The 20762-nt window shown below is 36.1% G+C and overlaps 1 protein-coding gene and 1 long non-coding RNA gene across 7 annotated transcripts in view; one reads left to right on the top strand and one right to left on the bottom strand.

The window, feature by feature from the left end:
• Positions 1-20762, bottom strand: part of LOC134658288 (IQ motif and SEC7 domain-containing protein 1) — a 262519-nt gene that overhangs the window by 52692 nt on the left and 189065 nt on the right. For 2 of the 6 annotated variants that reach the window (XM_063513892.1, XM_063513893.1), the window contains exon 2: positions 5293-5647. The exons of the other annotated variants lie outside the window; for them this stretch is intronic. In XM_063513892.1, the coding sequence (XP_063369962.1) occupies positions 5293-5375 (83 nt within the window). In that variant the 5' untranslated portion in view covers positions 5376-5647. The remainder of the gene's footprint in view (positions 1-5292; positions 5648-20762) is intronic. 6 annotated transcript variants of the gene reach the window in all.
• LOC134658330 (uncharacterized) overlaps positions 1-20762 on the top strand; it is a 150729-nt gene that overhangs the window by 44824 nt on the left and 85143 nt on the right. The window lies entirely within an intron of this gene.

Here is a 20762-nt window from a genome sequence, read left to right on the forward strand (position 1 = left end):
GATTACAATTGAATTTAAGTAACTTGTTCCTTCAAAACCCGCTTAAAATGAAAAAAGTTTAAAGACTCGTTTTACTGATTGGGATTGATTTTCATTATGCTGGTATCAATTTTGCGTCATTAAAAAAAAGTATATGACTTCTGTACGTCAATGACATTTGATGTCAATTGTAATCTTGTATTTACGTTAGAGAATATTATATATTCATTTAAATATTACTTACCTATTAATACGAAGCGTAATTCGTTTAATACCTGAAAGTCTTAGTGTCTACACCTACTTTGTTGCCGTTCGTTCCGTCTATATGTGTGCGATTACGTGCTGTTCTCAATAATCAAGAAACAAGCCATAATCTTCAAGAATAAAATAACAGCAAGACCAGCAATTAGTACTAACTAGTTTTTGCGGATTTGGAGACAAGAGATGAAGCTTACAGGCTAATACCGCTGCGGTCTGGTTATTGTTATGTGTATATATCGAGTATTATATACATTTACTATAAAATAACAATGTTTTATTTCAATGACATTATGTGCGTAGGTATGTATGTTTCGGTGATTATAAGAATTTTGTCCACACAATAATTGTGCAAAGCAGAGACTGCATCATGCTTTCTTTACGGTATAAGCGGTATGGTACCGTTATTATTTATCAATACCGGTTCGTTTTGAAGGTAAAACTATACCGGTTGAAATACAAAGTACGGTACCGGTATAAAATTACAGCAGGGACAACCATTTTTATAGGTGTACAGTCAGCTGCAGAGAAAAGGTACGACCAGATAGATCATTGTATGCAGGGGTGGTACCTTTTCTCTGCAGCTAGCTGTACCTAAACCATCATTGACCGAGCGTTGGCGAAGGTCTCCGTTTCAAACTTGGGCAAAAATGCTTTCGTATGTCAGAATTCTTCTCCTTTGCATATCACATTTCTCAACTGATTCTCGTGAAAATTCGGTAGTCCGATATAATTATTCGGTTTCTGTTTTTTTGAACAATTTAAAATAGGCAGAAATTGTCATAAAGGACTTAAGCGCCAGTAGGGTCTGTGACACTTAAGACCACTGCGATTATTAGGTACTTACTGGCCCCTATTTCACCACGACCACGGTGACAGGTGCGACAGTTGTCGACATCACTGTTGCTGACGTCACAGGCCTCCATAGGCTACGGTAACCGCTTACCATCGGACGGGCGATGTGCTTGTTTGCCACCAACATTTTAATAAATAAATAAACTCCATTATATTGCCACTAAAAAATTCTTATTTTGCGAAGCTAATGACAATTGTCACAAGAAACACGGCAACTGTATCGAAATTGCGACACAGAACTCATTTCCTGTCAAGACTTACCGAAAATTCTTTGAAAAATCTTGTGACAATTGTCACAAGATTTTTTCGCGAGAGAAATGTCTGTTTTATCCGATATAATAAAGTTTTTTTTTAATAATAGGTACAATGACGGTGGCAAACACGAATACGGCCCGCCCGATGGTAAGCGGTAACTGTATTATTAAATTGTACAACGGGACTTAATCGCGTATCTAAGTTTTAAGATTTACCTCCGACGTTTCGAGGACGGCGTTGTCCCCGTGGTCTCGGAGAAGACTGGCTTAAGTTGACATCAGCATCTTCTAACCGCGCGAGTTTTTCGAACTACCCGCACTTGGTCTTGTTTATCCGCTTGAACGTTTTGCGGTTCCGTTGTACAATTTAATAATGTGTAAAAATCGTGAAAGTTTAAATCAGTGTTAGCGGTAACTGTAGTCCATGGATGCCTATGGCGTCAATAACAGTGATGTTTTTGTCGTACCTGTCACCGTGGTGAAATAGGGGCCAGATTACGCCGCGCCGCGTGGAACGTGAGGTGCATTGGGGTAAATGCATACCATTCACTCAAGGAAAATAATCTCCCTTATAAGATCACTCGTGTGTCTGCCATTTTGTTAAAGCCAATTTTCACCGTAACTACTGGACTAGTTCAATTGAGATTTAGTACACATATGTCAAGTAAGGAAGTAGTAAGTCGGTGATCCGAAGATGAGTAACGTAAATAAATGAACTTTTAACTTTGCGGCGATTTTTGGTATCATGTGACATATCAGATATAATACATAATTATAAGTAGGTGAGCAAAAATGTACCATAACCTAACTCAGAATTGTATTACATAAATACATATACAAAAAATAGTTCAACGCCAAAAGATTAATGGAAGACCTATGTCCTATAATAGGTGAGTTGGTCTTAAACAAAAAATATGCAATAAAAATGTGTAACTGTGGAACCCATAGTGAATCCTACTCGTACATGATCGGTTTTTATATTATGTACCTATAAGATATTTTCTACTTTATACTTTATAAGTGTACCTACATAATATTTACTTATAAGCAGTTGTCACGTAAAATATTTGTAGATTTTTTTGGAAGTATGTGTCACATCATCATCATCTTCCTCGCGTTGTCACGGCATTTTGACACGGCTCATGGGAGCCTGGGGTCCGCTTGGCAATTAATCCCATAAATTGGCGTGGGCACTAATTTTTATGAAAGCGACTGCCATCTGACCTTCCAACCCATAGGGGGTAAACTAGGCTCTTATTGGGATTAGTCCGGTTTTCTCACGATGTTTTCCTTCACCGAAAAGCGACTGGTAAATATCAAATGATATTTCGTACATAAGTTCCGAAAAACTCATTGGTACGAGCCGGAATTGCAATTCGCACGCTCTTACCGCTAGGCCTCCAGCGATTTTTTTGAAGTATGTATAGCACAAAAAAAAATATTTAGAAATGTAACATTTAAGGTAGGTAATTAAAATACGGTATAAACATTATTGGAGAAGACTTGGAGGAAGTGTCATAGGGATCTACATTCGATGCGTGGAAAACAAGTTCTTTTGTCTAATTATAATCCATCGGCAATCACGCGAGCGCATAAAACGAAAATCATTTTTTTTTCACTCCCTAAAACTCCCTTAACCTAATAACAGTAAAACAAAAAATAAAATATAGAGGGTTACCAACCAGCCAAAGAATTATAAGTAGATATATGCACTTATCCCAACGCACCTCACGTTCTACTCTGCACGGGGTTCATTGCCGCTCCTACCGCCGTAAGTAACTATCAACACCTACATTATCAAGGCTACGATCGAAGATAATCGCTTCAGCACTGAAATAATACCGGTGGAATACCGGTATAATATTTTTTATTTTAATTGTATTAATTTAATAGTGAAACAAAAGGCGAATATACCACATAAAAGTAAATCGGTAAATATATTAGGGGTACATTAGCCAACACTGTTTCCATATATTTTCAAATTTTATTTTGTCCGCCTTAATTAAATTTTGCACCCTGCCGGAACTTTATTTATTTAAATTCTCATTTAATTGATTTTGAGCCTTATGAAAAGTCGTATAGAGTAGTAAATAAAATTTTACATCTGACTTAATGACATCTGGTTTTATTCGGTTTAACTTTAGAAAACGCGTATCTCGACAAAGCCATAATGTAGAAAATTGTCAACAACCAAATGAATTATTAGAATTTAAATACGTCACGTGTGACATGAACAGACAAGGAAAGCAAGATTAAATGTATTGTTTCTCTTTCTTCTTTCAATGGAACGCTTTTCCTAAAAGGAGGCCACTAAACTCAAAACGCTATCTTAAAAAAAACTTGATGGGTCAGTGACCTGTCCCAGTAAAGTGAAGTAGTGTGCGTGAAGTGCGCTTGTGTGTGAAATGGGGTAAATTGACAGAATCTGAAAATTTACCCACCTCTACCGTCACCTTAAGCAAACCGAGTTGTCTGATATTTTATTGCTTTGTAAAATCTAGCCTAGACATGGCTTGAAATGCATTATCATTGTTTCTGTTTCTACATTAGAGCGTCATGAAACCAAGGGGCGCATACCAATTTTAAAAGAATGAATTATTTCGTTATGCAGTGAATTTAGTTCGCACGTGAATATTGATGACTTAATTCAGCAGGGCGATATGTTGCAGGAACGGTGGTAGGTCCATATGGGATTGTATTTTTTTCTAGAGCTAATTTCTCGAACGATATTAGATTAATATCTTTCGCAGCTACACAAATAATATTATTCTAATCTAATAACATTCTAATCTAATAAAGTAGACACCACAGTACAATATAAATAAATTGCATCTTTGAAATGTAAACTTATTTCCCAGGCTATCAAACTTAGCTAAAGTTAAATGTCAATGTTTTACTTCTAGAATTGTTTCTACAACATTCTAAACTGTTGCAACAACGACTTTTCTGCTCAGAATTGGACTTTCTCGGAAAAATGATATTTCCTAGTAAGTTGAAACACAATTTCGTTTAATATTTTAGGCCATACTTATTTACATAGAAGGTGTAATAGCAGAAATAATGAATACTTCAGATATTTTTTTATCTAAACACTTATTTTTTTATTCAATAGAAAGGTGTGTCTGTGACGTAAGTAAAGCAATCACATAAAGCTACCCAAGCCTGAAATTGAACGATAAAACAGACAAATTCATGCTTGATATTAAAATATTGATATAAACTGCAACCATACCTTGTGATTGTGACTCTTAGCAACGAGTTCCGAGCAATAAATATCAATGCGTTATTAACCTTGAAAGTGTACACGTGACCACGATTATATTTATGTACGCTATGATAAGTCATTCAAGTGAGTACACAAACATATGTTGAAGCAACTGCAAAGGTGAGGACGGCTCATCGAGTTTGGTCTAGTTTGCCTTGATGAATAATCCTCACAAGCGAAACACACGGACTACAGTTAAACGGACTACGTGTAAAAGTGCCCTTGTGGCCTATTTGCTGAATAAATGTTGAAGTTTGAAACATATTTGACGCCAAGAAAATGGACCTCTCAAGTCCATATGCTATGTAAAATTTGTCAGCCTGTAGCCGTTGATCAGCGGCGGTAGCACGGTCGCATTTTCATCGCTTGTCACTATGCCTGCCACGTTCTTACAAGTATGTAAGTGCAAAAGCCACGGACATAGTGACAAGCGATAAAAATGGAAACATGCTGCGCCCGCTGGATGAAACTAGCCCAGATTAGGGCCCGGGATAAGGGCGTTTACGAACACAGGGCGACAGGAGACTAAAATATGATGATAATGAACCGTTGATAAATAAAAATGTAATGACTTATTAAGTCATTCCTCCCAATGAATGCCACCTCATAAGTCCTTGATGTTTTGATGTTTGTTTTGTGACTTTTGTACAATGTACATGATGTACACCCAACTCCACTTACCCGTAGCCTGGCCTCTGGCAGAACCAGGTCCTCGTCAGCTTGGCAGCTTCAATGATAGCTCCCCCGAGGTCACCAATTCTCATGCCAGAGCAGGAGCAACATCCATCGCCCTCTCCGTCTCCCACTAACACTAACTTCGACTCTGACTTCGCCACTTTGAATATACTTTAACTTGATAGTCTCAAGAAACTCGTCTTTTAGACAATGGAATCCATTTGGGAATTATAGTCGTCCGAATTGTCGATGACACTTTGAGTTACGCCCCCACACTTCACTCTTCCGTTAAAATGTTCCGAGTTCGACAACTTGGTAAGTATCACCATAAAGTCAGTCGACTTGTTCAAGTCTTAAATTCCTGTTGTAAGAGAAAGATGTTCGTTAATGGGTTTAATTTGTAAAGATTGGCTTTATTCATTAAGTTTATTGATAATTTACAAGTCATCGAGACTAGTCTTGTTGAAATTTAACTGGCCGTTACTCAGCAAGAAATTGGTACTAACAAGAATGAAAGTTTGCACATGCATAAAACTAATATCGCGTATGTTATATAAGACGTATTTTGTTATAGGTAGGTAATTGAACGGATCGATAAAACGAGAATTAACGACAATACGACAAGATCGTTACGTTGAATTACTAGCAATAATCGTTGTTGCTAACTTGACGAGAATCGATAGAAATTACCAAATATCTATTCAGCCATTAATAGCATTGAGTAATTTAATGTAACGGCTTTTTGTACTCGCCTAATAGCCGCAAACGAATAGACACGAACGGCCAAATACGGAAAAATAAAGGACGTTGGTATAATTTGTGTTACGGAATGGTTTGCGAGATTTGTACAGTCTGTAAATAAGTACTTATTATTTGGTATTTTCTAAAGCTATTTGAAAATTGACAAGAACGAACCATGTTTTATAACACTTTAAATATGTGAACCATGTTTTGTTGAGATTTATTAGATACTAGTAAATAGTAGCTGACTAATTCAATTTTTGTTACAAATTGATTTTCCTGACATTACTTAAGCCTTTATCTAACAACGACTGATATCCAAACAAAAGTAAACTAAGTTACAACTATCCCCCGTTGTCTTCCAGCTTCATTTACGAGGTTTCGAGTCAGTAATATTGTTAGAAACAAAAACATTGGCGGGTTTTTCCGATAGTGCTAATTACAATTGTCACTGCCTGTAATTGTTATAATAGTGTGAATCAATAGAAGAAATTATAAAGCTTACATCACAATCGCCTCGACTACATTAAGAAAAAACTTGTCGATGTCATCTTAAACCGGAGATCAGCTTTCCAAGTTTAAGACGGATGTTATACAAAAAATAAAGGTGACTAACAAACATGATTAACGAATTTCAAGAGAAATACAATTTAATATAGGGAACAGTTGAAAACTCGCCAAAAAAAATAAATGAAGGGCATGAAGAATTTAAAACTGAAATGAGTCAAGACATTAAAAAGGACGAATAGCTGTGTGAAAACTGATTTGGGAAAAATGGACGTCATTTTATCTGTCAACGATACAATCTAATTTGAGAATTCCAAACATCCGATTCCAAAAAACAAAGTTACATTGCAATTTAAAAGCGAATGCGGTATTTGGGAACCAAATTAAACTTCGAAGGCCTTCTCATACAGATTAGAACTGAGCGTTCGGAGCTTTTAAACGGAATTTATATTAACGTCTTTATTAAATTTTCCGTAGCTGACATTAATGTTTTTACTCATTCATAATATGAATGCACGTTAAAGTTTCTTTCGCTCAAATATCATGTAGATAAAATAGTTATGGCCCGTAAAGTCATGGAGAAAGTGACTGTGAGAAAAGGTAAGTGAATTATTATGAATGCAATTCTCATATGCAATGCGATCTAAGATTATTATATGTAAAAGTTTTTTTTATATAAGATCGAGACTAGTATTATTTACGTTATTTCAAAGTTCATTATCTAAAATGTGATGATACTGACGATAAATCAGTATTTATTGCAGTAGAAAATGTACTACACGCGGTAAATGCTCCTAGTGTTACAGAAAAACCACTCTCGGCCCATAAAACAGATCGTATATTCCAAGTTCGAACGGCGGTCGTAATATGGGGCGAATTACTTTTATGGGCCGTCAATTTAATTTACACTTTGTTTTGCGACCCGTAAACCTAATATTTGCTTCACGCAGCAGAAAGAAATATAAGGATTAATTTGAATTGTTGACTGAAAACAGGGGAACTGTGGTCTAACCACAGATCACATTTTGTTAATACTACGCAATCTTAATGGATAATCTTAAAACATTTGACATATAAAAGCCTTATCGTGAAAACAAACTTTGTTTATATCTCAAACGGCACCGACCTTAAAGTCTACTTTCGATTTCATCACAACGAGACACTTGAATCGGTTCGCTGACACACAAGCCGGATTTGCAAGATCCTGTTTTTCCGGCGTGATGGAATCCAAAAGGTACATAAATCTCAGATGTCCAAGTCGACTTGTTTTATGTAAATGTAAATAAAAACAATTGACGTTGTTTGTATAAATCTCTCAGAATTCACGTGCCTCGTTAGCACCGGTGGGTAATTTAGCAATCAGGGAATCACGGTGGTAATAAAAGTAATAAACGTCACGGAACAAATAGAAAATAGAGGTTGCGTGATTACGGCGGTGACGTAAGCAATTAAATTAATACATTTCGGTTATTCGGTAGTTCTGATTATTGGTGGTCACGAACATAATTGAGAGCATAATATAAAAGACGATAGTGAGATAAATAAAAGACGATAGTGAAGAGGACAATTTTGTGAAGAAAGCATAGAAAAGATTTTAAATTGCCGGTTATTATAACGATTTGGTTATACTATAGGTACACTAAATATATTACCTCTGTGGAAATCATATTATTTGTATTGCAGTCAAACATATCTGTCTATCACCGAATGAGGAGTTTTTCTACCAGATCTCATTTCTTCTCGACTTTTTGTCAACAATTCAATTTCAATTTCAATTTCAAAATCTTTAATGTTAAAACAACACATGTCAAAAATTACAATAAAATAAAAATAACAACACAAAATAATCAACTAACACTAAATTACAGACACATTTCCAGAATAAAAATACAAAATAAACTACACTAAATTAAAAATATAACTGGTTCAAAATAATAACAATTCAGGACAATAAACAATCAACAAAAAGCAATTTATTTTAAATAATAATGAGCAAAATGAAACCAAAAACCGGCCTCAGACAAAATGAAACGAGGAAGTGTCGCACAAGGTCGCGAATGCGCGCAGCCGTGTCAGATGTCAGCGCGTAAATCTGCCTCAGCCCGCTGCTTAATACAATGGCTGAGATAAAGCCGAAATATTCCTCTATTCTGCGTATTATATTATCTGGATTAAAAACTTGACAGATATAATTGTGTTAACAAAATGTGGTGGTTAAAAAGCAATACAAAAACTTACAAAGTTATTTTTTGTTGAAATATGTATGATGTGTAATTTAATATTAAGAAGCAACTACACAAAATACTACGAAGCTCCCGTAAATGTTATAGCATATTAAAGTTAAATTTTGAACTTAATAAAAGAAAGAAAAAGGTAAACAATGATGTAGATATTAACCATATTAAGGGTTAGTTGCACCAAACTGCTTGTCATCGTTAAAGAGTTCGCTAAATGTTATTGTATGGAAAGTTTCATAGTAAGGGCGATTGTGCACTACAATGAATTTTACTGTCCGGCAGTCCGAGTTTTCATGGTCCGATATGGCATGAAAAAAACGGATGATTGGCTTGTGCACTTGTCCGTCTTTTTACTCGCAGGTGCGGCGCTGTGGCATGAAAAAAACGGATGATTGGCTTGTGCACTTGTCCGTCTTTTTACTAAAAGAGAGGTAACCAGCGGCCAAGTCATGAATAATACTAATTCCAGACGCAGTGCACAAGCATATAAACACGTTTTTCATAGCTGTCATCTCGGACCGGAAAAAAACTGTCCGGAATGGGGAAAAGTAAAATGTCGGACGGTAAAATTACATCTAGTGCACAAGCTACTATATACATTTAATGACGTGCCATATCGGACCGTAAAAACTCGGACTGCCGGACAGTAAAATTCATTGTAGTGCACAATCGCCCTAAACCGCCGCGGCGTGGCGCGCCGGGTGACGTTGATCAGTCTGTCGTGCAGATGGTGAAACTGGCACTTAGAATTATAAAGTTGAGGTGTTGAATAAATATTGTCAAATCTGATTCCTTTAACTCAACTCAATTGCAACAAAATTTCTAAAATGTGTAGGTAGGTAGCTGCGAATGCTGCGATTGTCATTTTTTTAAATAACTTAAAAAATTCTAAGTAATATATTTACCAATGAGCACTAACTCGTACCAACGTCTCCCATAGCACCATTTCAGTTTCCGATCACAAAATAACTGGCAGCCGTGACATCTCGGCTTATCGACACATAGTTTTTATTACTCCAATCCGAAGGCGGAATGCACACAGTAAGTAGATAAAAAAATAATAGAAAACGCGACAAAAACACTTTTTTTCAACGTTTTGCGAAAGACTTTAAAAACCACTAAAATTTCACATTAAAATCCAAATTGGAATGACAATAGGGTAGTGTGTAGTGTCGGTATCACGTCCACGTCACAGCTAGGCCTCATTATCAGAACGGTACAACGTGAATATTATTAAGAAACGAGAAATTATGACGTCACACCGTGTTGTTATCAAACTGTTTCCTTATGTGTTTTTTTTTTCTATTATAAAAATCTATCATGCCATGATAGTACCAAACAGTGTAGCTAAATGCTTTTCGCTTATCTTGAAAGGACTAGTCAATTAAAATAAGTACGGTGCCGCCCTTCCACACATCGATTGAAACCCCTTTTCTACCCTACCTATGTATTATCTACCCCTTTGCCTATGTATTATGATTGTTATAAGAAATGCTTGATTATTCTTTATTGTAAATAAGTATTTCAAAACATGCACCACTGTGTTGATAGGAATCTACCAGTCGATACGATTAAACACATACAGAAATTTCTTGGATAATTGTCCACGGTAATTTCGAGCAGGCACCGTTTAATAACTAACCAATACGAAAGGCTGAGGCACCAGAAAGGTCCGCGGCCGACCTTCGCGACTAATCAAGGCTTCACCCACATTGCGTATTAAAATTTACAAGTCACAAGCAAAACGCGGTAAAACACATGTCCTAACGGTTAGGTAAGGTTAGGGTTAGGTACTGGCCCAGAAACCTTCAGGAAGTAAGGGATTACTAACCGAGTATGATTTAAGAGGGCGAGTGTTAGCGAGGACATTTACTAACACGAGACAGGAAAAAATGGTTACTTAATAAAAGTTAAGTACTTAATAAACTGATGAACGTTTTTCCGCGCACGTTAACGAAAAGTAGAAAAAGCGGCCAAGTGCGAGTCGGACTCGCCCATGAAGGGTTCCGTATTTAGGCGATTTATGACGTATAAAAAAAAACTACTTACTAGATCTCGTTCAAAACAATTTTCGGTGGAAGTTTACATGGTAATGTACATCATATATTTTTTTTAGTTTTATCATTCTCTTATTTTAGAAGTTACAGGGGGGGGGGACACACATTTTACCACTTTGGAAGTGTCTCTCGCGCAAACTATTCAGTTTAGAAAAAAATGATATTAGAAACCTCAATATCATTTTTGAAGACCTATCCATAGATACCCCACACGTATGGGTTTGATGAAAAAAAAATTTTTGAGTTTCAGTTCGAAGTATGGGGAACCCCAAAAATTTATTGTTTTTTTTTCTATTTTTGTGTGAAAATCTTAATGCGGTTCACAGAATACATCTACTTACCAAGTTTCAACAGTATAGTTCTTATAGTTTCGGAGAAAAGTGGCTGTGACATACGGACGGACAGACAGACGGACAGACAGACAGACATGACGAATCTATAAGGGTTCCGTTTTTTGCCATTTGGCTACGGAACCCTAAAAAGGAAGACACCTCTACATTTGTTAATCTTCATGAATTAACATATGTATATTTCTGTTAAATTTAAGTTGTAATGTGTTAAATCGAAACGTGTTTGTGTCAAAAACGCTGCATAAGGAAATTTTATAACGAAAGTGTTATTTAACACATAATATATGTAACGCTTAAATATGTAACAGTGACATAATGCGGAACCGACTGTGTTTGTAAATAAACTGACAGCTACTCGTACCTGGAAATGTATGTTTTGTCAACCTCGCTCCAAGTCTAGTACTTGAAATTGACTAAAATGTAGTCAGGCAACACAATACTGGTGAGATCGGAGACGTCGCCGCCTTCCACAGTATCCAAATAAACGATTTTAAACCCAAATCTCTAACCAACAAAATCTAAAATCGAACGATACTCAACTAATTTACAAGTACAATCAAATTAGAACTTGAAGCAAATGAGCGATAAAATTCATTTTACGTTGTCGCATTGCCCGCGGGGCTGCGATAAAATTTGAGTTTTATTATACAGGTATTAAATTCTCTATTTGATTGCGAGCCAAAGTATCCGTGAAGCCTGTTCTTAGTTCTTAGCTATCAGAAACCAGATGTTGGTTATAGATTTGCACGGAACGTTTGGCATTATAGATTTCTCGACGGGCATAAAACTGTATATCGAACAAATCTTTCTTATATATTTTATACTACTAAACTATAAACGTCACGGAAAATAGGCACAATGGATGTTGACTTACGTAAAATGACGAGGAAAACTAACTAATTAACTATAAACGTCTAAAGATCCGTGTTAATATGAGATGGCAAAAAAGCTTAACATTTCTATTAGTAGGTATATATAAATATGTTTCCTGGTATCGCTTGGTAGTGTTCAAAATATTTCTTAGAATACGTAAGTATGCCTATATTTAGTCTCCTCACTATACAGGTTAATAGTAGTCTATCAATCTCCATATAAAGTGCTCAATACCATGCGCCGCTTAGAGCTTTCAGACCTCTACATTTTGTATAACAGTTAGATCCCGCATCTCTCTTTTAGACTCTAAACATGACTTTAATGTACATATTGAGCAAACCCAAAACACGGAGATTACCAGTCCTTATTATTTACTTTTCTCTAGTGTTAACGTCAGTCAGTCAATCAACACCACAAAATCAAGTTACCAGCAAAATTTCATCACCGTATCAATAACGCTTCTCGTGTTATCCTATACGGTACCTAATTAAGTTATTCGATACCTTAACGCTAATGTACCAAGGTATAATGCACCTTAGCAACGCTCGCTTTCATGTATGTTTGCATAGATTGGCGTCAAGTGATTGTTTTGTGATGAAAACGTGGAAAAATGAACCTTGTTCATTTGAAATAAAGTACATTATAGATGTTTGTTGTCTGGGTTTCAGTAGCGTGATGCCAAAGAGTATGCTCACACTATGGAAGTATTGGAAGTAGGAATTTTATTTTAAGAATCGAACTAGTTTGCACGGTTCGTTTAAATTTAAACAAGTAGGCGGCTGCTTTGAAAACGTGAAGGGCTGAAATGATAAAGAATATATAATAGGCATTTCATTGACGATATAAATTATCTTATCAATCAATTCATGATTTAAATTCTTGAAAGGTTAATATCATACCATTTCACCCAACAAATAGTTTTAATGTCTCCGACGTCAATTTTGTATGATATGCGCGAGAGTTTCTAACTTGTAAATTTTTTGACGTCCTCCTATTTACCAGTAGCCTAGTCGGTAGTGACCCTGCCTACGGATTAAGAGGCCCCGAGTTCGAACCCTGGTTTATTTGTATGTTTGTGACAAATATTTGTTCCTGAGTTAGCCACAACAAAGTATTGAACTTCTGTATGACTAAGTCGATCTTTATAAAATCGTCCTATAATAATTATTTATTATTTGTAATATTAATCCGATTTCTAAATGATTCCCCAGCCACCTTATTCAGAATAAGAACCATCTCAGTAGAAAGTAGATAATATCTATATTCACCTGTCATTCATAAGCGAATTAACTCTTTTTGCGTTCGCTCATGTATTCACATTCATCATAAATCAATTTCATATACCACAGTACATAAATAGTTCTAAAATACTGCTAAAGAGTGCGAATTACCTGACAAATTCGATCGATCATGTGAAGAGAAAATGTGTATAGGCCTATTCGATGATATTAATATAAACTTTTTAATTCCGAAAAAACGCAACATACTTATGAAAGGCGTAGTTTATAAACTAGGGAAAATATATGGTTGCAGTTTTAGGATTCTATAGCCAAAGGGTGACCAGCGGGCGCAGTATTGTACCATTTTTATCGCCTGTCACAATGCCCGTCACTTTCGCACTTACATTTTTGTTAGAACGTGAGAGACATGGTGACAAGCGAAAAAATGCGACCGTGCTACCGCCGCAACATAACCCTCCTAGTAAATCTCCGTTTTTCAGCTGTTTACCTTACAGGTGAAATTTTCAGAGTGTAATTCTACTGCCAATATAACAGAATAGGAATATTGAAAAGCTATGGTCTTTCGGGTAACATTATGACACTACGGGCTTGCGTAATGCATCGCAATCAGAATGTGATTTTTAGTGTTTAGTAATATTTTTATAATATGTATGCTAATTTTAAGGTATTTATGTATGGGCCACTAGTTGCCTGAAATAAAGATTTCATTCATTCATTCATTCATTATGCTCTCACTGAAGCCTAAATATGTAAAGCTCTTGTGAAAATCCGTTATTTTGGGAACCATTTGGGAACCTGTGTTTAAACGTTGCCTCCGGCATTTCTCTGGGAATAATCATTTTCCTGCCGACGCGCCCCTTATTAAGCATATTTTCTTTGTTCCTTTGGGCATGTTATTTCTCATATCACTGCATATTACGGTATATAGACATAGACCTTATCGTATTCTTGTTCAAATATTTGCTTACAATTACAATTTTCAAGGGAGTGTATAAATTAATTAGCAAAAATGGAATATAGAGTTATAGGTGTTTATAGAAGAAATTTTAACTAAGTATTTAAGTATCTATGGACTGTTAATTTAGATTAAGAGCGGTTTCGCACTACGTCCGATTCGAATCCGATCCGAATCCGTGAAAATATGGTCCGAAGTAGCCGTAGAACTATTTCTATGGTAATTTACGCACTAGATCCGTCTGATTTCTTGCCGAAATCGGATGACGGCGATCGGATAAGGACTGGGTGGTATTCGGGATTGAATGCGAGTAATGCGACATCTCGTAACATTGTTAGTTTGGTGCTCTCGCCAAAATTATAAATACGTGTAATGTGACTAAACTTAAAGTGTCATTCAATAGAACTTGCTAACTATGTAAACAAACCGCCATACTAAAATTGACACTGAATGTCAATTTACTAGTAACTTTGGTTTACATAGTTAGCAAGTTCTATTGAATGACACTTTAAGCTATAGACGTATTTGGCTGATAATAATATAATAAATTGATTGCGTGTGTTCCGCCTTAATAAAACTTTAAGATCATAAGGTGTTACAGAGAAAAGACATCGATTTGACTTGGATTTCACGCTTTATGCCATTCGAGGAACGGATAAATAACAGCACGCTCAAGTGGAAAAAGATATACATTAAAGACACCAGTTATTTGAACTAGCACCGTGGTATATCACCAATATGTCATTACTCATTACAGTCTTCTGGCATAAACTTGAAAGTCGCAACTGGAGCGCGTCGCTTCACGCAGCGCGCGGGCACGCAAGTCATCTATTCATAACAAAATTCAGAGCGGGGCCACACTAGCGATTTGCGAGCGAGTTGAAAGCGAGGCGAGCGCGCAGCAAGTTCGACGCGAGCGCGCAACAAGTTCGGCACGAGCGCGAAACGAGATCGCCGCGAGCGCGCAACGATTTCGCTGCGTACTGTCATACTGGAATGGGAGCGAAGTCGTTGCGTGCTCGCGGCGATATCGTCGCGCGCTCGCGGCTAAGGGTCTCCCCAAACTTATCGACGCGGAATCGGCAATGCCAATAGAAATGAAACTTTATGTCCACGCACTAAGAGCGAAAAAGACGCCGACGCGTCGGCCGTCGACGGCCGAACGGAGCCGAACCGAACCTTACCTGTTTATGCTGTTTACTATCGGCTTTCGCCGAATCCGCGTCGATAAGTATGGGGAGACCCTAAGTCGTTGCGCGCTCGCGGCGAACTCGCTCGCAAATCCTAGCGATGTGACCCCGCTCTAGTGAAGAACTTGTTTTCCAGTCTTACTTGATCTCGAGATACTTACTTAATAATAAGCCTAATACGTATTTAAACATATTGGTTTGCTGTAGTACAAAATGTTTGTGAATATCGTCATCTCCGCGATCGCGCAGTGAAAATGGCGTCATGGAATTATGGATGGTTGTGCCGGAGATACGATTGTCGAAATCTTAATGTTTTAAACATAAATTGTTGTCGACTGGCATGGTTGTCGAGAGATGCTGAAAACCGAAGGTGTGGCACCGTTGGTGTCCGTAACCATTGTATTTATCAGCGATGTAAAGAGAGAATAAGAAGGGAATGTCGTTGTTATTATTGAACAGAAGCTGTCTTTACGATCATGATACGCTTTGAGTTTTACATCTATTCTCTACAAAACTTGACCACTGTTCGTATTCCATACATACCTGAAAACACGTTTTAGGGCGTTTTAGGGTTCCGTAGCCAAATGGCAAAAAACGGAACCCTTATAGATTCGTCATGTCTGTCTGTCTGTCTGTCTGTCCGTCTGTCTGTCCGTCCGTATGTCACAGCCACTTTTCTCCGAAACTATAAGAACTATACTGTTGAAACTTGGTAAGTAGATGTATTCTGTGAACCGCATTAAGATTTTCACACAAAAATAGAAAAAAAAATTTTTTGGGGGTTCCCGATACAACTGAAACTGAAGTGTCTCTCGCGCAAACTATTCAGTTTAGAAAAAAATGATATTAGAAACCTCAATATCATTTTTGAAGACCTATCCATAGATACCCCACACGTATGAATTTGATGAAAAAAAAAATTTTGAGTTTCAGTTCGAAGTATGGGGAACCCCAAAAATTTATTGTTTTTTTTTCTACTTTTGTGTGAAAATCTTAATGCGGTTCACAGAATACATCTACTTACCAAGTTTCAACAGTATAGTTCTTATAGTTTCGGAGAAAAGTGGCTGTGACATACGGACGGACAGACAGACGGACAGACGGACAGACGGACAGACGGACAGACGGACAGACGGACAGACAGACAGACAGACAGACAGACAGACATGACGAATCTATAAGGGTTCCGTTTTTTGCCATTTGGCTACGGAACCCTAAAAACGCCCTTTAAGCAATCATCTTAGCTTAAGGGAAAAAAGCAAAATTGTTACTTTAGTCCTGTGAAAGATAAATAATATTAAGTAACTCTGCTAAAAAATACTTCATCTTCTTTATAATTTCCACAATTTGGAGTTAGTCAGGTTATAGCTACGAATTAAGTTACATAACTAGTTTAATAAATCCTCGTTATAACTACACCAGTCCTCATTATGAATGTTCGTCAAAGTTTGGATCTGGCCGAAGTTTGTCGCACCGCACAATAATATAATGCATTTTCGGAAATAGCACGCCGAACACAATAGTAGTTTATGCAACAGTGATATAATAAGGGTTCTTAAAATTCAAGGGTCGAAGTTACAAAACGAGACGTAGTCGAGTTTTGTAAAAAAAGACCCGAGAATTTTAAGAACCAATTATGAGCTGTTGCATACATTACTTTTTCTATGACAGCTGCAGCAAAAAAAAAGAGTTATTATTAAAAAAAAGAGTTATTATTTAAAAAAAATTGAGTTATTATTAAAAAAAAAAAAAGAGTTATTATTGTAAATGAAAACATACCTCTTTCAATCAAGATGATCGGAACTTGTATCTTTAAAAAAAATAAAGCAGTTGTATTATACTCATAAGATGACTGCTAGCAGTCATCTTATGAGCCTATAGACAAATCATTCAAATGACATTGCTTTAGATATCACTGTCAGTCATTTAATTGACACATTTAAGTGCTGGAGTAGAAAAACTAGTTTATCTAATGTTGTCATTTGTTATATCGGAGCGAACTACGTGTTCGCAAATCTGCTATCTGTACGGCTACCATCAGTTTGGCACTGACACTGACATAAACGCCGTCGAGGACGTAATTTGCTTTCTATACATCTCGCTCGTACTCGCACATTAGTGCAAACGAGATGCATAGAAAGTAAATTACGTTCTCGATAGGGTAAATGTCAGTTTTGACACTGTCAGTGACTCATGGTACGGGCTCTGAAGACTGAATATATTAAAATTTGTATTATTAAGACGTAAGAGACGTCAGAGTGTGTGTTGATATCTATCCGGTATAGTATAGATAAAGATACTACCTATTGATGGCAACTTTAAGTATGGTCTCAAATTAAACAATGCTTTTTACAAAATAATAAATATGAAAATAACAGATTAAATATAAATACTGAATGTAATATTTATTAGCTCTTTCCAATACGAAATACGTAATTATAATAAGTAATGATAGTTAAAATAAATGTAGGAAAATTATGCATTTACCGACTTTCCTTTAGAAAACTAATTGTCAACAAATTGGTCGCTATAGGTAAGACGTTTTCTCTGAGTTCATAATGTAAGGGAAAGTAACACTGATTATGGTTATACTCGAAGCCAAGATTAAATGAAGAAGAAACAGTACAGGAGCAATGAAAACGGTTCAATATGTATGGAATTTTTCAAACAAAGTGAACAGATTTCACTGCTACAGTAAATTATATTAATAACAAACAACTATTAATTTATGAAACTGCCACCTTGACACACTTTTTGGACACACGGCTTATTTTAATTAGGTACCACATTGTAATTAAAATGTACGTGTCATAAAACTGCACCTGTCATTTTAAAGATTATCTAAGTCAAAGTACCGAGCCCTTCATAAGCCGAATGGTTTATAACCATCTAATCATATTTATCTGAGTCAGACGACCTTATCCTATGCTGTGAATATTAATTATGTAATGACGCCGACTTATGTACCGACCAATTATGTACCGACAACACTGGTTTTATTCTATTCTCTCATCAAATGATCATAAAAAGTATCGCTTAAAAACCTTACTCGTAAGCAAGCTTAGGTATCGCATAAAGTAAACGGATTGGATTAGATTTAGTTGTCAAGAAATTCCGACCCAGAAGCCAAATTGAAGCGTGAAATCGCGAAAATTTCACGGACATTAGTAAATATTTTCCGTGAATTTGCAAATTTTGTCGTTCATCTTGTACTTAAACTTTTTTATTAGTATTTTGTGAAATATATCATACAAAAATATGGAGGTCACCATTGAGTAAAATTGCATTAAATTATCAAATGTTGAGATAATGAAGGGATATTACTCCGTTCAGTATAATGAAGAAATATGAGCGAATGTAAATTTATCAGGATATTCTAACATACGAGTATTAACATATGAGAAAAATACTCCAATAGTTACAGTGAGTGAGTGTCTACATAGTGTAGGGTCTTGTCTTGGTCTTGAATCAAACTCACTTCCAGTAGATATTTTCGTATATTATTAGTGAAAATAATAAGGAAATCAACAGGTATATGTTTTACAGCCAGAAACGTCAATTCTCCCTCTCAATTATCTGTCAGGCTCTTATTAAAAAAATAATATAGTATTGCCATATCAAAATCTAATAATACCCTTCACCTACATACAGAGATATAGTGCAGAATTAGTATTAAGGTGTTATACATAGTGTTATCAATAGAAATGACCTTACAGCTCGGCCGTCCTTTTTAAAAGTGGGGCCCTCCCCATATAATTTAAGAGAAAAACAAGTTCCATTAAAATTGTAACATTAACACATTAAATAATCAAACAAAACAAAGGAACTTGTGAACAGTCTGTTGTGATCTACGACCATCTGTGCGGTGTTAATTGCTTAACACCATTCGTTTCTGCACTGATCGCTTACAATCTAAATAACAACAATAATATCACTACTAATCTCATTAAACTCTGTTGCGATCTACGATCATCTGTGCGGTGTTAATTGCTTAACGCCATTCAGTTCTGCACTGATCGCTCGCAGACTAAATAATAACAATAATAACACTACCAGTCTCATCATAATCTGTTGTGATCTACGATCATCTGTGCGGTGTTAATTGCTTAACACCATTCGGTTCTGCACTGATCGCTCACAAACTAAATAACAACAATTAAGAACACTACCAGTCTCATCATAATATTGTTGTGATCTACGACCATCTGTGCGATGTTAATTGCTTAACACCATTCGGTTCTGCACTGATCGCTCACAAACTAAATAACAATAAAAACAACTATACTAGTCTCATCACAGTAAATAGCCATATGTGCAGTATTAATTACATAATACCATTCATTTCTGCACTGAATATAGTCTAATCACTAAACATTCTCAAGGTACAATATAACAGCTATATCTTTCATTCTTTTTCATATCAACTATGTTCAACATTGTAACATTACTAGTAATATATTAATTAATCAGTCTCACTTGAGTTACAATTACCTTTATCATTTTTATCACTACTATCACTGGAATAATCTTTAAAACTAAGCCAGGGGTGAATCTTGTCTAGTGCTACAACATTTTCATATTTTCTGTTTCCCTTTTTAGTTAGAGGTGTATCTTCAATTAGAAACCTATCATTCGGTAAAACTTTTAAAATCCGGTACGGCCCATGGAACTTAGGGATCAACTTTTTTGATTTACCAATGTGTTCTTTATCTGTAATAGTCCTTTCTACTCTAACCAAATCGCCAATATTATAAGACTTGCCTACCCGCCTATGTTTATTAAATTTTCTTTGAGAATATTCCTGTTGTTTATCTATTTTATCTTTAGCTTCCGTTCTTAATTGTATTAAGTTATCACCTGTTACTCGCTCAGAAATTTCATCTATTGCATCATTTAACTTATTTTCTGATGTAGTTATAAAATTACAGCCAAATAATAATTCCGATGGACTCTTACCTGTCGTTTTATTTACGGTAGTATTCATTCCTAATTGGATTTCTCCTACGTATTCATCCCAAGTGTTATCGTTTTTTCCATGACATAAAGTACTTAAAGCGTCCAGTATTGTACGGTTATATCGTTCAACTTGGCCGTTCGCCCTCGGTGAGGCAACTGCATTTAGCACGTGCTTAATACCTGTTTCGTTTATATATTCCTTAAATTTAGCACTAGTAAAACAGGACCCTCGGTCTGTTATCAAACGAGACGGAGGCCCGAAGTAACTAAAGTGTTCTTTAAAAACTTTTATAGCAGTACTCGTCTTTGTGTCTCTTACAGCCCGAATACCAACATACTTTGTGAATGCATCAACTATAACAAGTATAT

The sequence above is a fragment of the Cydia amplana genome, chromosome 22, assembly GCF_948474715.1.
Source record: "Cydia amplana chromosome 22, ilCydAmpl1.1, whole genome shotgun sequence".
NCBI lineage: Eukaryota > Metazoa > Arthropoda > Insecta > Lepidoptera > Tortricidae > Cydia > Cydia amplana.